At 47.2% G+C, this 17711-nt stretch overlaps 1 protein-coding gene across 1 annotated transcript in view; it reads right to left on the bottom strand.

Moving 5' to 3' along the window:
* Nucleotides 1-10045: 10045 nt before the first annotated feature.
* The window catches only part of LOC132830271 (scavenger receptor cysteine-rich domain-containing group B protein), an 84705-nt gene continuing 77039 nt past the window's right edge, over nt 10046-17711 (bottom strand). Inside the window, exon 11 of the mRNA XM_060847814.1 lies at nt 10046-10362. Within this exon, the coding sequence (XP_060703797.1) occupies nt 10046-10362 (317 nt within the window). The remainder of the gene's footprint in view (nt 10363-17711) is intronic.

Raw genomic sequence — 17711 nt, 5'->3', positions numbered from 1 at the left:
TTTATCCCATTGTCCTCACTACTCCATTACTCAAAACATTCCCCTCAGTTTCAATCAACCCATTATCAATTTCTCAGAGACGTCCTACCAGTAGTGGCTCTGCCTTTAGCTGCTGAGGCCTGAAACCTTGGAATCCATTCCCTAACTCCTCTCTACGTGACCTTTCTTTGACACTCTCCTGAAAACTACCAAACGGGCCGCATTAATAAGCAACAAAAGATCACATCAATGGTTAAGCCACTTAACTTTAGAAATCTCACTACTTCTCTCATCATTTATAAGTGCTTCAGTTCTAAGGCATTAATGATAATAGGCACTGATGGTAAAGCAATTCAAGCTGTTTCTTCTCCGCATATATCCAATATCAAAACCTTCCTTTACCCACGCAGTTCCCACTACAGAATAACAGGAGAGTTGCTGCCCTTGCCTTGTCAAACCCACAGGTCTGGTCGGATAATTGTTCTGCTCCACTGAACATTATCCACATCCTGTCCTGTTTTCACTTTTCTGTTCTTGGGACATAAACATTAACAACACTCAATCAGCAGCAATTGTGAGGAAAGTTTCTTCAAACAGGTACTAAACTGATATGGTTGATGGGCCAGAGGGTTATTGAGCTCTTCATCTCCATATGGCGTTCAGTTAATTATGTTAAGCCAAGGTAGTATTGGAAATTTGGTGACAATGTGTTTTTGCACAGATTGCCGTGTTGTCTGTGTGAAAGGCAGAGTCCAGCCAGCCAAAGTAAAACTCTGAAACTTCACCAGCATCAAAACAATGTCCTGACTTCAATATGAACATCATACTTTCCCAGAAGATAGGAACCAGCAGAGGCCATTCAGCCCGCTGCACCTTCCTGTGGGCTGATCCCCTGCCTCAAAGCCTCTCTCCTACATTAGTCTCCCTCCAAACATCTGCCAGTTTTGATCTTGAACCTGCTCCCTGGGGTAGGGTATTCCAAAGATTTACCACCCAGAGATAGAACAAATTCCTCCTCATCACACTCTTTAATGGCCTATCCTTTCTGTTGAGATTAGGTGATCTGGATCTTGACTCACAAGCCAGGTGAAAATTACTATTAGCATTCACCATCTCACACCCTGTAAGGACGTGTAACTTTCACTGAGCTCATCTTCCATTCCACAAGACCCAGTCCCCTCAATCTCTCCTCATAGGACAATCATGCCACTGCATGGATTCATCTGATGAAACACCATTGCATTCCCTCCTAAGTTCCCTGTCATTTTTGATGCTGCTGTGTAGGCCCCCAAGGTACTGTTTGTGGTAGAGGTTTCTTCAGCTGGAAGTCAATGTACCGGCACATTAACCACCAGCCTTTGAGTGGATGTGCAGCCATGCAGCTTAGAGAGAATGTCAACTCGCTCGATGTTAAGTATGCCGATCCTTGGATAAGGGGATCAATAACTCAGAGTGAGTCTCACCAGAGCTCCATATAACTGCAGCAAAACATCTTTGCTGCTATACTCCATTCCCCTTATGATGAAGACCCACATACAAATTGTCTTCCTAATTACTTGCTTCACCTTTGTGTTGGAACTCACAAACAAGGAATTACAGATGCTTTTCGACTCTCACTTCCCAAACTCTCACTATTTAAGTAATATTCTGCCTTTCTGTTTTATATTTGTATCAAAGTGAATACCTTCCCACTTACTTACACTAAATTCCTCTAGCCATGTTCTAACACCCTTTTATGCTTATATGCCTTCAATATACCCTTATATGCCTTCTATGCTCGCTTTGAGCAGAATTTCGGCGGAGAGGTAACACTTATTCCGATAAGTCCTGATGAACCTATCCCAACATTCACTGCATCAGAGCTCAGATCAGTTTTCCTTCGTGTGAATCCAAGGAAAGCGATGGAGCCAGACGGAGTACCAGGCCGTGCACTCAGAACATGTGCAGATCAACTGGCAGAGGTCTTCTTGGACATCTTCAACCTCTCCCTGCAGCAGGCTACTGTCCCTGCCTGTTTCAAGAGGCCAACCTCATCCCTGTGCCTAAGAAGGCTCATGCAGCATGTGTCAATGACTACCGCCCAGTGACCCTAACCACGGTGGGCATGAAGTGCTTTGAAAGGCTGGTCATGGCATTAATCAATTCCAGCCTCCCCACTACTCTTGACCCACTCCAATTTGCCTTTCAGACCAACAGATCAACATCAGAAGCCATATCACTTGCCCTTCGCTCCTCGCAAGAACATCTTGACACCAAGAACAGCTATATAAGAATCGTACTCATTGACTACAGTTCAGCCTTCAACACTATTATCCCCTCGAGACTGATTACTAAACTTAGTGATCTCAGACCAAGCCCCACTCTCTTCAACTGGATCCTCAGTTTTGTGACCCACAGGCCACAATCAGTGAAGATTGAGGACAATATTTCATCCTCACTAACACTAAACACTGGAGCCCCCCCAGGAGTGTGTACTCAGCCCCCAATTGCACTCATTGTATACCCATGACTGCATCACCAAATACCAGACTAATGCCATTTACAAGTTCACTGATGACACCACCATAGTTGGTCGAATCTCAGATGGTGACGAAACAATCTACAGACTGGAGGTGGAAGACCTGGAAAAATGGTGCACTGAGAACATCCTAGCTCTCAATGCTGGCTAAACCAAGGAACTCATTATTGACTTTTGGCGGGATGTTACTCATGTCCCCCTACACATTAACAGCACAGAGGTGGAACGAGTGGAGAGTGTCAAGCTCCTAGGACTGGTCATCAACAACAATTTTTCTTGGATTCTTCATGTGGACACACTGGTTACAAAGGCTCAACAATGTTTCTTCTTCCTCAGGAAAATTTGGCATGACAATGAATACCCTTGCCAACTTTTACAGGAGCGCCATTGAGAACATTCTGTCTGGATGTATCACTACCTGGCATGGCAACTGTACTATTCAAAATCAGAGACAGTCTTAAATGGTACAACCTCCCATCTATAGAAAGCATCTACCAGGCCCACTGTCAGGGAAAGACCACCAGCATTCTCAAAGATCCATCCCACCCTGACAATGTTTTTCTACAACCTCTACCATCGGGGAGAAGGTACAGAAGCCTGAACACACGCACCAGCCGGTTTCAAAACAGTTTCTACCCTGCTGTTGTTAGAATACTGAATGGACTCACAAACTCTTAACATTTGCCTGTACCTGTGTTTTGGTTTTCGCCCCCGTTTATCTATTATTTACTTATCTATGCTACTTAACTCTGTGATCTGCCTGTATTGCTCGCAAGGAAAAGCTTTTCACTGTGCCCTGGTACACGTGACAATAAATTCAATTCAATTCTATTAGCCACTTCCTTGGATCTAATGCAATCTTTAATATATCTCATTAACAATGGGTCGATTTCCCTTTCCCTTCAGGTGCATATCCTCTCTCTAACAGGTTAGAGACCAGCAACAAGAGTCAAACCCGAGACCAATGTACATCCATTAGGCAGAATTTAACATGACACACCCACCTATGGCTCACAATTGCTGAGGAACCCAGGCTATAGGTGAGTGGCGATGGGAGGGGTGTTTGTAGGGGAAGTTGACAGCAAGAGCAGTTGGGTGGCACTGAATGGGACCTCAGTTTGCAATAGTGGGTAATAAAAGCTGCAGGATTTCCAATGAGGGAAATCTCCCTGGAAGCCCATAGTCATCCCGTTGGGGTTTGTTGTTTGAGGTTGTCTGTATGAATAGTCTCTCACCTGTCATTGGCCACTCCCGGCACCTTCCCCTGCAACCGCAGGAAATGCAAAACTTGCGCCCACACCTCCTCCCTTACTTCTCTCCAAGGCCCCAAGGGATCCTTCCATATCCGCCACAAATTCACCTGCACCTCCACACACATCATCTATTGCATCTGCTGCACCCGATGTGGCCTCCTCTATATTGGGGAGACAGGCCGCCTACTTGCAGAACGCTTCAGGGAACATCTCCGGGCCGCCCAAACCAACCAACCCAAACACCCCGTGGCTCAACACTTTAACTCTCCCTCCCACTCCACCGAAGACATGCAGGTCCTTGGACTCCTCCACCGCCAGAACATAACAACACGACAGTTGGAGGAAGAGCGCCTCATCTTCCGCCTGGGAACCCTCCAGCCACAAGGGATGAACTCGGATTTCTCCAGTTTCCTCATTTCCCCTCCCCCCGCACCTTGTCTCAGTCGATTCCCTTGGACTCAGCACCGCCTTCCCAACCTGCAATCCTCTTCCTGACCTCTCCGCCCCCACCCCACTCCGGCCTATCACCCTCACCTTGACCTCCTTCCACCTATCACATCTCCATCGCCCCTCCCCCAAGTCCCTCCTCCCTACCTTTTATCTGAGCCTGCCTGGCACCCTCTCCTCATTCCTGATGAAGGGCTCTGGCCCGAAACGTCGAATTTCCTATTCCTTGGATGCGCTTTAACCAGCAACACATTTTCAGCCCTGATCTCCAGCATCTGCAGACCTCACTTTTTACCTGTATAAGAAATGCCATTGGCAGTGCAGCATGAAGTCCATCCACACTCCTTCCCATGGTAGATATAACCAGAGAGAGAGAGACTGTGGGGTCCCCAATTTTACCCAGCATCCTCCGGGTTAAGTAAAAGTGCCTCCCACAAACCACCTGCTATGGGGAATGGCATTAAATTCTGCCTATCATGGAGAGCAATTGGCAAAGATCAGAGTAGACATCTAAAGGTGACAATGCATATTAATATTATTGATCATTAATATTTATTGATATTACTAATACAATTAATATTAATTAACAATAATAATCGCTTATTATAATGCTGATATTTGTTATACCTGGTGAAACAGTAGCAGGCACATTTGATCCAATGGAAGGGCTTTGGACAATGTTCAATCACTGAAGTTGTACCGGCCTGAGGCTCAGTCTGACGCTCAAACATTATCAGGCCTCCGAGAGGTTTTCTTTGTCTGCTGCCTCTGATATTATTGTCCACACACCATTCAGCTGAGGCAGAGCAGAGGCAAAGACAGTAAGGCTCTCCCATCGCTTAACTGCCACCTCATACACGTCAGACCAATTCATCACCCTTGATAGGCAGGAGAGTGGGCATGTTGGGGCTGGGAGGGTATATCGGTGTTTAGCTAAAAATTAGAAGCCTGGAAAACGGGTTTCTAACTCTGTCCTGCGCATGTCTGCTGTGGTTTTTGTGCTGACATTTTTTGGAGAGGGAGGAACTCTTCATTATGACCATTAAATCTGGCTCCCACAGCCCAAAATGGAACCTGACAAGAAGATAATTGCTGTCAGTTGAGTTACCAAGGATCCTGAAAACAGGTGACAACCTGGAGATGGGGAGCTGGAACAAGTGAGTGCTTTTTGAAGCCTTTCTGACTCGGGAAGAATAGGCTAACTCATTCTGGGCCACCTTTTCTTTTTGGGGTCTGGGCGTCGCTGACTGGGCCAGTATTTATTGCATGTCCCTTGAGAAGTTTGTGGTGAGCTTCCTTTTTGAACCGCTGCAGTCCATGTGCTGTTGGTTGACCCACAATACCCTTAGGGAGACAATTCCCCCAATTCACCCAATACCCTTAGGGAGACAATTCACATCAGAATAGTGAGTGGCTTGGAGGGGAACTTGCGGGTGGTGGTGTTCCCATGTATCTGCTGCCCCTGTCCTTCTAGATAGAAGTGGTCATGGGTTTGGAAGGTTATATCTGAGGACCTTTGGGAGGAGTTGAGACTTGCAGGGTGGTGGATAGCAAGGGTTAAATGGGCAAAGACTTGGCAATTTTGGGTTGTTACTCAGGCAGGGCAGCTTGCCCACTCCCAGGAAGCATTATGGCATTTTAATCATGTTCATTAGGTGAGAAACCCTCTGGGTTTAACTACAGCCAAGCAGGATTCCCAGGCCTGGGGAAACCTAGCAACAACAGTAAGGCTAGGACAGGGTCATTTCCTCCACAGCTGGGTTAGGGATTCTTTCTCCAGGTTAACCAAACTCCCCCCATATGAAACATCTCTCCAGGGATGAGGGCAAAAACACACACACACACTCACAGCACCCCTCTCCCCACCACCCTCAAAAGCATGTGGCTAATCAAAACTTCTGGCTTGGCTGTGTGACTGGTCATCCCCTCCCCTGCCAAGCCCTCACCTCCAGTGCTGTAGTGTAAGTAGCATCCCTTTCCTCTCTGTGTGTATCAGTGCCGTGAATATCAGCGTATACCCAAGGTGACATTGGTTGCCTCTCTGCACACCCTCAAGCACCAAGTTATTAGGAGTACACTGGGCTTTTTGTTCCTTACCTATGGACCAAGGAAGAGTGGCTAGGGCCAGAAATCAGCTCACTCAATACATTCTGGGCCTTCCTCTCAACGACTAAGATTAACTCTGGTAATTAGACCATTGGTGGTCCTTTCAGACCCATACTTCAACAGAAAGATAAGATTAACTATGGGGCACTAATCTCACAGCTGAAAATGTGTTGCTGGTCAAAGCACAGCAGGCCAGGCAGCATCTCAGGAATAGAGAATTCGACGTTTCGAGCATAAGGCCTTCTCTATTCCTGAGATGCTGCCTGGCCTGCTGTGCTTTGACCAGCAACACATTTTCAGCTGTGATCTCCAGCATCTGCAGACCTCATTTTTTACTCTTTACACTAATCTCATTGATGAGTTCAAATGACAAATGGCTTGTACAACATGGAAGCAGTTTATAGAACTCCCCTCACACGTATTGTTCTCACCAAACATGCACTGTGAAGGTCCTGCTCTGGTCATAGCTGTCACAATGCATTTCACATCATTATTTCAAACGATAGAGGCGAAGGTTTAATATGGCAGTTTACCGGAAACCCATTTCAACATGAGCAAGAACACAGAGGTGGCTATTCAATTAACTCATGAATGATCTATATCTGAATTTATTCACCTGCCGTATTTCCCTAACCATTGATAACTACACATTATTGATCTCAGTTTGACAAGTTTCAATAGTGATTTAAGAAGAATATGCACTGACTCATTTAGATTACATTCCCTACAGTGTGGAAACAGGCCCTTCGGCCCAACAACTCCACACCGACCCTGCGTAGAGTAACCCACCCAGACCCATTTCCCCTCTGACTAATGTACCTAACACTATGGGCAATTTAGCATGGCCAATTCACCTGATCTGCACATCTTTGGACTGTGGGAGGAAACCAGAGCACCTGGAGGAAACCCACACAGACACGGGGAGAATGTGCAAACTCCACACAGACAGTTGCCCGAGGCTGGAATCGAACCTGGGACCCTGGTGCTGTGAGGCAGCAGTGCTAACCACTGAGCCACCATGCTGCCCCAATATTTTGGGCCACCATTTCTTTTTAGGATGACAGTGTGGCTGGCTGGCCCAGCATTTATTGCCCATCCCTAATTGCCCTTTGATAAGGTAGTGCAGAGCTGCCTACTTGAGCGACTGCAGCCCATGTGCTGTTGGTTGACCTACAATGCCCTTAGGGAGAGACCCTCAACAGATTATGGGGAAAAGAGAGCTCCAGAATTTTCCCATTATCCTCCTAAAGATAAGGTAACTAGCAAAGGTCTTTTCCCTAGGGTGGGGGAGTTCAGAACTAGGGGGCATATGTTTAAGGTGAGAGAAAAAAAAGATTTAAAGGGGACCCAAGGGGGGGATCTTTTTCACACAGAGGGTGGTTCATATGTGGAATTAACAACTCCAGGAAGTTTTAGACGCAGGTATAGTTACAACATTTAAAAGATATTTGGACAGGTACATGAAAAGGTTTACAGGGATATGCGCCAAATGCAGGGCAAGTGGGTCGGGTTTAACTTGGGAAAGTTGGTCGGCATGGACAAGTTGGTCCGAAGGGTCTGTTTCCGTGCTGTATAACTCTACTACACTATAGTATAGTGTAGTCTGTTTCCGTGCTGTATAACTCACTATTTACAACTTTAACAAGACAGAACTGAAATGGATGTGACCTACATCCTACAGAGAAGATATCTACTATCCTCAACCAGGATGTGCGCCTTCTAAAATACACTTTAAATTAAAAGAAAGAGAAAGCTATCTGTATATATACCACCACAGTGGTAAAAGGCAGACTTCACTCAATTCCCTAAGCAGTGTCTGCTGATAGCTGTCAGAACTGTGCAGTGGTCCTCTCCATAGGGTGGCACAGTGGCTAGCACTGCTGTCTCACAGCACCAGGGACACTGGTCCAGGATTCTCTCAAGGAGAAAGTGAGGACTGCAGATGCTGGAGATCAGAGCTGAAAATGTGTTGCTGGAAAAGCGCAGCAGGTCAGGCAGCATCCAAGGAGCAGGAGAATCGACATTTTGGGCATGAGCCCTTCTTCAGGAATCATTATGGACCCAGATTTGATTCCACCCTGTGCGGAGTTTGCACATTCTTTAAGAGGGGCTCATGCCCGAAATGTCGATTCTCCTGCTCCTTGGATGCTGCCTGACCTGCTGCGCTTTTCCAGCAACACATTTTCAGCCAGGATTCTCTCAAGGTAAACTTGCAGGTTGAGTCAGTAGTTAGGAAGGCAAATACAATGTTTGCATTTATTTCGAGAAGATTGGAATATGAAAGCTGGGATATACTTCTCAAGCTTTATAAAACTCTGGTCCGACCACCCTCCACCACCCTCCCCCACCCCCCCCCACCCCCACCCCACATGTAGAGTATTGTAAGCACTTTTCCCCCCCCTTACCTCAGGAAGGGTGTACTGGCCCAGGAGCAGGTCCAGAGGAGATTCACAAGAATGATCTCAGGAGTGAAAGGCTTCACAGATGAGGAATGTTTGAGGACTCTGGGTCAATATTCAATGGAGGTTCGAAGGATGAGGAGGGATCTGATTGAAACTTACAGAATATTGAATGGCCTGGACAGAGTGAACATTGGGAAGATGTTTCCATTGTTAGGAGAGACTAGGACCCAAGGGAACAGCCTTAGAGTAAAGGGAAGACCCTTTAGAACGGAGATAAGGAGTAAATTATTCAGCCAGAGAGTGGGGAAGCTATGGAACTCATTGCCACAGTAGGCTGTGGAGGCCAGGTGTATTTAAGACAGAGTCAGATAGGTTCCTGTTTGTCAAGGGGATCATGGGTTGCAGGGAGAAAGCAGGAGAATGGGGTTGAGAAACTTATCAGCCATGATTGAATGGTGAGAGAGACAAGGATGGAGCAGACTTAATGGGCTGAATGGCCTAATTTCTGCTCCTATGTCATATGGTCTTACGGACCCAGATTTGATTCCACCCTGTGCGGAGTTTGCACATTCTCCTTGTGTTTCCGTTTTCCTCCCACAGTCCAAGGGTGTGCAGTTTGGGTGGATTGGCCATGCTAAATTGCCCATTGTGTCAAGCCATGTGCAGGTTAGGTGGGTTAGCCATGGGAAATGCAGGGTTACAAGGATAGGGTGGGGTGTTCTTCAGAGGGTCGGTATGGGTTGAATGGCCTGCTTCCACATTGTAGGGATTCGATGATTGATGAATAGTTTATAGACTGCAAGTTAGCTCAGCAAGCTAAGGTGAAGCAGAATAAAGCCAACATTCTGGGTTCAAGCCCTATACAGCCTGTGGTAGCTTATAGAGTCTCTGCTTACCCACTTTCACCTTGTGCTTGTCGAGTGGTCACCCTCAGGTTACACATAACCAACTGTCTCTCTCCGGTGGACGGAAGATTACTTTCTGGATTAGTCCTAGTCTGCCGTCAGGTAGCAATTTATGGTGCTATCTGCCTCAGGGAACAGACACTGGTCTATAAATGAGTGCTGCTCAGAAACAATGCCAAAGAAACACATCTCTCACCTGAAAGCACAGCTTTGCTGGTACAGGAAATAATCATCTTTCGTAAGATAATACACATTAAACCTGTGATGGGAGATAATATTTAAAAAGTATAAAGTGCACATTATATGGGGATTTCAGTTTGGTAGTTTTAAGTTATTTACACATTTATAGATTTACATATATTCACCGTGCCTCCCCCTACACACCGCACCCACCCCACCCCCACAGCCAACAGAAGGCACCTTCGTCGAGATTGTTCATAATGTGCACATCACACTTGCATCTTCCGTATGGTCGCAGTTGTGGACGTCCCAGCCGATATGGGAGCACTGGTTCAGCAAGCTCTCGTTTCCTTTGCATTTCACGTTGTCGAGGTGGATGATGCCAACGCCCTGCCCGAAGTACGCCCGTGCCTTCGCGGCCAGGGCCCTGCCACATCCCAGCTGCTTGCAGACCACCCTCGCTGCCCGCAAGTCCCAGGCGTCATCGCAAACCGTGCCCCACTGGGCCATCAAGTAGATCTCCAGCCGGCCCTCACACCGGTGCCGTCCGCTCACCAGGCGGATTTGGGATTCTAAAACAGGATTGCAAACAAAAACACACACAAATGATAACACAATTCAAAACCTTGCTATTTGTGGTAGCCATTGCCAAGAATGAGACAGTAACAACAATTTTTAACATGTGTATCATAAAAAAAAGCAACAAATCCTCTGTGCCTGGATCTTGGTGCCTCCATCTTCTCTGTATTAGGAGCAGGTCAGATTTATAAATGGTTGGTAGCAGCCCATTCTGGGATTCCCAACTTCATTCCCATCAAAGGAAATTGTTATGATCCCAGGATAAGGGGGTGTGGGTGGTGCAAGCACAAACAGCAATCCCACTCTGACCCATTCCTTTGATATTCATTGCAACCTCCTCACCATTTTCCGTAGAGTTAGATTTTTCATGGTAGCTGACACGTTTCAGGGTTTCACAAAGGAGTTATGAGGGATTCATGCTCTGGAGTTGAGTGGAAACATTTACAACTCCATATAATGCTCTGTGATAAATTAAATAAATTCAAAAAAAATAATGAGTGGGCTTTGCTTTTAAAAGCTAAGTGACCAGCATTCTGGAAGTGTTCAGACAATTAGAGTATTCAATCCAGTGCAGAAAGTGCTCTTACACATCCAACAGTATTGAGATGGATAGTTAATGTGTCACTTTTCTCATCATTTGATCCATCCTTCGATTGACAATTCAGTCATCTGTTCAGCTATTTAAATCCGTAAAGCAGACAGTCATCACAACGGTCTTAAAGTCTTCAGTTCCAGAGGTAATGCTGACACAGACTGGAGTTTGGAAACCCATTATGAATGCTTGTCTGAACTCCAAATGTCACTGACGGATTTAACTCAGTGTGATACAGCCAGCAGAGAGTCTATGAGAGTTGTTTCGCTGTACATTTTTAATGAAATTAAAACATTTTGAAGAGGCATTTGATCATTTCTTTTGGTTTTCACAATTTTATGAATACAGAATAAGTTAATTTTTTTCAAGTTAAGTTTGAATCTCTGAAGGTTTGACTGTTTTATGATCTCCTAAAGGGATTCATGTTTCAAGATGGTTTGGATTGGCTAGAAAGTTTTGCAATGTTATAATGACAGTGATGGAAATGATCACTATTGAATCCTTCTGCTTGCTTCTTCCTGAACTCATGCAAGTATAGGCACATGCAGAATTAAAAGGCATTTCATAATTTTCTAAGGTATGGTCATGTCTGCTTTCCCTAATTTATGAGGGCTCAACATTTCTCTTTATTCTTTAATGGGATGTGGGTACCATTGGCAAGGCCAGCTTTTCAAATGGTTTGGTCAGTCATTTCCTGTGAAGAGTGAGCATGTTTGATGTGGCTCTCGAGTCAAATGTATCCAGGCCAGGTAAAGACTGTGATAGGATTAGGGTCAGGGTCAGAGTTAGGGTTAGAGTTAATAGAGTTAGAGGAGGCCACATCGGGTGCAGCGGATGCAATAGATGATGTGTGTGGAGGTGCAGGTGAATTTGTGGTGGATATGGAAGGATCCCTTGGGGCCTTGGAGAGAAGTAAGGGAGGAGGTGTGGGCGCAAGTTTTGCATTTCCTGCGGTTGCAAGGGAAGGTGCCGGGAGTGGAGGTTGGGTGGGGGGTGTGGACCTGTCAGTCGAAGGAGGGTATCAGTGGAAGGGTACTGGTTGGTGCGGCGGGAAAGGAAGAAGCGGAGGGCTTTGAGTCCTTCATGATGGGGGATGGAGGTTACAGGGACTGGATATCCATCGTGAAGATAAGGCGTTGGAGACTGGGGAAGCGAAAATCGTGGAGGAGGTGGAGGCCGTGGGTGGTGTCCCGAACGTAGGTGGGTAGTTCTTAGACTGCCGCACCAACCAGTACCCTTCCACTGACACCCTCCTTCGACTGACTGAACTGGTCCTCACCCTGAACAACTTCTCTTTCCAATCCTCCCACTTCCTCCAAACTAAAGGAGTAGCCATGGGCACCCACATGGGCCCCAGCTATACCTGTCTCTTCGTAGGATATGTGGAACAGTCCATCTTCCACAACTACACTGGTACCACCCCCCACCTTTTCCTCCGCTACATCGATGACTGTATCGGTGCTGCCTCGTACTCCCACAAAGAGGTTGAACAGTTCATCAACTTTACCAACACCTTCCATCCCGACCTCAAATTCACCTGGACTGTCTCAGACTCCTCCCTCCCCTTCCTAGACCTTTCCATTTCTATCTCGGGCGACTGAATCAACACAGACATCTACTATAAACCGACTGACTCCCACAGCTACCTGGACTACACCTCCTCCCACCCTGACCCCTGTAAAAATGCCATCCCACATTCCCAATTCCTTCGTCTCCGCCGCATCTGCTCCCAGGAGGATCAGTTCCAATACCGCACAGCCCAGATGGCCTCCTTCTTCAAGGACCGCAGATTCCCCCCACACGTGATCGACGATGCCCTCCACCGCATCTCCTCCACTTCCCGCTCCTCCACCTTTGAGCCCCGCCCCTCCAACCACCACCAGGACAGAACCCCGCTGGTTCTCACCTACCACCCCACCAACCTCCGTATACAACGTATCATCTGCTGTCATTTCCGCCACCTCCAAACGGACCCCACCACCAGGGATATATTTCCCTCCCCTCCCCTATCAACGTTCCGCAAAGACCACTCCCTTCGTGAGTCCCTCGTCAGGTCCACACCCCCACCAACCCAACCTCCACTCCCAGCACCTTCCCCTGCAACCGCAGGAAATGTAAAACTTGCGCCCACACCTCCTCCCTTACTTCTCTCCAAGGCCCCAAGGGATCCTTCCATATCTGCCACAAATTCACCTGCACCTCCACACACATCATCTATTGCATCCGCTGCACCTGATGTGGCCTCCTCTATATTGGGGAGACGGGACGCCTACTTGCGGAACGCTTCAGGGAACACCTCTGGGACACCCGGACCAACCAACCCAAACACCCCGTGGCTCAACACTTTAACTCCACCTCCCACTTCACCAAGGACATGCAGGTCCTTGGACTCCTCCATCGCCAGAACATAACAACACGACGGTTGGAGGAAGAGCGCCTCATCTTCCGCCTGGGAACCCTCCAACCACAAGGGATGAACTCAGATTTCTCCAGTTTCCTCATTTCCCCTCCCCCCACCTTGTCTCAGTCAATTCCCTCGAACTCAGCACCGCCCTCCTAACCTGCAATCTTCTTCCTGACCTCTCCGCCCCCACCCCACTCTGGCCTATCACCCTCACCTTGACCTCCTTCCACCTATCACATCTCCAACACCCCTCCCCCAAGTCCCTCCTCCCTACCTTTTATCTTAGCCTGCTGGACACACTTTCCTCATTCCTGATGAAGGGCTTTAGCCCGAAACGTCAAATTTCCTGTTCTTTGGATGCTGCCTGACCTGCTGTGCTTTAACCAGCAACACATTTTCAGCTCTGATCTCCAGCATCTGCAGACCTCACTTTTTACTCGAGTTAGGATTAGGGTCAGGATTAGAGTCAGGGTTAGGATTAGGATTAGGATTAGGGTCAGGGTCAGGGTCAGAGTTAGGGTTAGAGTTAGTATTAGGGTTAGGATTAGATTTAGGGTTAGTGTCAGGGTCAGAGTCAGATTTAGAGTTCGAGTTAGGATTAGGGTTAGGTTTAGATTCAGGATTAGGATTAGGGTCAGGGTCAAAGTTTGAGTTAGGATTAGGGTCAGGATTAGATTCAGGGTTAGGGTTAAGGTTAGGATTAGGGTCATAGTCAGGGTCAGTGTTACAGTCAGGGTTAGATTAGGGATTGGGTTAGGTTTAGGGTCAGTCCCAAGGGTACATTCATGAAGCAGAGCAGCTTTTAGAAGAATTGATTCTTTTCCTGTTCACTACTACTGACACGACCCTTAGTGGGCGGCACGGTGGCACAGTGGTTAGCACTGCTGCCTCACAGCGCCTGTAGACCCGGGTTCAATTCCCGACTCAGGCGACTGACTGTGTGGAGTTTGCACGTTCTCCCCGTGTCTGCGTGGGTTTCCTCCGGGTGCTCCGGTTTCCTCCCACAGTCCAAAGATGTGCGGGTCAGGTGAATTGGCCATGCTAAATTGCCCGTAGTGTTAGGTAAGGGGTAAATGTAGGGGTATGGGTGGGTTGCGCTTCGGCGGGTCGGTGTGGACTTGTTGGGCCGAAGGGCCTGTTTCCACACTGTAAGTCTAATCATTGTATTCCAGACTTGTGAATTGAATTTAGTCCCTGGTAGGATTTGAACCCATGTCCAATCCAGTGTCAAAATCACTGCATCCTCCAACACTTCCAACTTTGTTTTCTCACAGACTCTAAATCACAGACTCTTATTGAGGTCACAATAGTTGCCATAAGAATGTGAGTTCAGTATTCCCAAATTACTGCTACACTCCCCTGTAATCAAAACATGTGTCTCCTGCCATAATGCTCATTGTACATGGTCAGTTTTCCTTTATCTCCTCCTCCTTGCCCTGAAATGAGCCCCATATTCTGACAGCTCGATGGGTGAGGGAGTTCCTTCATTCATTCACAGGGTTTCGCTGGCTGGCCCAACATTTATTGTCGATTCTGAATTGGCCCTTGAGAGGGTGGTGGTGTGTTGCAAATCCTGATTAGATTCCTTGATGACTATCCCACCTTGATGGGCCTCCAGTTATCATCTGTCTACAAGACAACAGCCTCTCGCCATCTCAACCACCTTCTGTGATAATAAATACATCTGAGGGGCACCACTCAGTGCATTCAGTCAATCCTTTCACTTCCTCTAGTTTGACCTCTTTCCAACAATGATCGCATTCCCTGCTCTTGTTTTTTGCCTGCTTGTGTGCACAACTGAGTGTGGGGTTCATGCACGAGCGTTACTGGTTTTCACACGATGGGACAGAGATGCAATGGACCAGGCCAGACCCCCTCAAAATACCTTCAGAAGGTAGCCCAGACCCTAACTTTTTCTTATTTCAAAGGGAGATGCATGGTGGGTGTCCAGGGGTGACGCAGCTGGTCAAACCACTGGACTTTAAGGAAACCAGAATTTACTTAAAGACTGCAGTTGAAACACAAATAAAAGAAAGTGGAATTTAGAAGAACAACTACTGGAAAATGTAACTGACCCACAGTAACTATGACAAATTCACAGTTCCAATCCAGGAACATCCCACAAACACACCCCTTGGCAGAAAGATAAATTCAAACACAGATTCTTACAGGCAGGAGGCAACAATTTCTAGAGGGAGATTTCAGAGGAAAGTCAGTGAGGAATTCTTTACTGAAGCTCACAATTCCACTTGATTCACTTATCTTATGATGGCTCCAGCTAAAACTAAAACAGCTAGAAAAAGCCTGAGCTGGAAGAACCAGCCACTTCCCTTCCATTCTTAAACCAGACTCCTCGGCATCTCTGCCTCTATGACTTCCCTTCAAAAAAACCAAGGACAAAATAACCTTTTGAAAGTGACAGCATTGTCACACAGAGAAGATTCCAGCAATGTGATCAGTGTTTACTCTGCTCAAGGTGGGAGCTCAAGCAGAAATGCCAGTTAAACCTTCATTCAGTGAGAGACATCTGGTGTCAACACCTGAGATGAACGTCAACTAAAGAGTCTGAGTCCAACCTCTGCATTGATGACACCTATGTGGCCTGAGCACTGCGCTCAATTGGATAGATTCACAATGTATCCAATCCATAAATCCGAAGACTATTATCAACAACAGCCACAGCTGAGTACAACCATGATGGCTCAGTGGTTAGCACTGCTGCCTCGCAGTGCCAGGGACCCAGGTTCGATTCCAGCCTCGGGTGACTGTCTGTGTAGAGTTTGTCTGCGTGGGTTTCCTTCAGGTGCTTCGGTTTCCTCCCACTGTCCAAACATGTGCAGGTCAGGTGAGTTGGTCATGCTAAATTGCTCATAGTGTTAGGTACATTAGTCAGAGGGAAATGGTCCTGGGTGGGTTACTTTTCGGAGGGTTGGTGTGGACTTATTGGGCTGAAGGGCCTGTTTCCACATTGTAGGGAATCTAACCTAATCCTGTAATCTCATGCCCTGGCCTATTAGCCTTGCTGGCATAACCATAAAGCCCGGGGACCAACTCTGGGACTATTATGGAATATCTGATGACATGTTCACCTGGTGAAATTAGAGCACCCAGTACATGTATTCTAAACAGCTGGAACAGGACACTGTAGACAGTGGGAAGAATCTTGGACAGGTTGGAACAATGTGGATCATGGAGAAGCACATGAGAAGTTCCGTCACACCATTCTCAACATTGGGAGGACATTTTGCATTTTCTAATTAAGTCCCAGACATCAATGCCAGATACTCACTAGGCAATAATGAGGTTCCTAGTAACACGGATCAATGCTCACTATTGGCCTCATGAATGGCACATCTCACCTTCCAATCCTACCGCGAAGTAACCGCATGCTGACAATGCCCACCAGGAAAAGTCCCAGCTGGCCACATGCTCCTGCAGATCTTCACCTTGAACACCCAGGAATAATGTCTAGGACACACTCCATGGGTACCAGTTGCCTGCATTCCACAGACATGGACGCTGCCTTCCAACATTTGCTAGCTTGGCAGAACCCTCGGGGCACCTCTCCGACCCACTTGCATCTGCACGTTGTGTGCACGGGTAACCAGTATTGCAATGAGCTGTGAGGACACTGGGTACAGGGCCACACCCCAGTGCACACATGGACCAGGCTGCATCAGAACTGATCACTTTTTCTCTTCGCGTTCACTCATTTGGCAACTACCTGCCTCTCAAAAAAAACAGCCTTGCTGCTTGTTGATAGGCTATCTCTGTTCGCACGTTAGCACTTGTATTGCTATATTGACTGTATGGTGCAGACACAGAGCTAAGCTGGTATTGTAATGATGAGTGTGGATCAGTCCAGGGAGTGGACATCTTGCTGTATGGCACATTGAGATGTCAATCTCACAAATACACCATGTGGCAGCTGCCTGTGCAACAAACACTCTACACATTTATTCAACTAAATGGCCATGTGGGGGCTAGTCCTTCATCAAGTTAATGCGGGAAGGGGTTACTGTCTCTTAGGGAGTCTCAATGTCATCAGCCAAGGGTGGATCCGCACACAGTCCAGGGGCTTGGCCATGGTCAGTTATCCACTTGTGGTGGTCATGGTCAGGGAGTGAAATACAGTCAGTCCTGTAGGACCCTCACAAGCAGTCAGGGGAACTGTGTTCTGTCAGAAGGGGAGCTGCAGGGAGAGTGATTGCAGTCTGGTCTCTCCTTCCCTGTGGCGGTCCGTCAAAGTTAGTCAGGGGGCTGAAGATCCTGTCCTGGGGGTCCGTATGCTGAGCAGTGGAGAGGAGGAAGGGGGCATTCAAGGCTAGGGGTGATGCATTGAGGTA

This window comes from Hemiscyllium ocellatum, chromosome 31 (genome assembly GCF_020745735.1).
Source record: "Hemiscyllium ocellatum isolate sHemOce1 chromosome 31, sHemOce1.pat.X.cur, whole genome shotgun sequence".
NCBI classification, from domain to species: Eukaryota; Metazoa; Chordata; class Chondrichthyes; order Orectolobiformes; family Hemiscylliidae; genus Hemiscyllium; species Hemiscyllium ocellatum.
The sequence above is the reverse complement of the archived record's forward strand: the minus strand, read 5'-3'. Positions and strand labels throughout refer to the sequence as shown.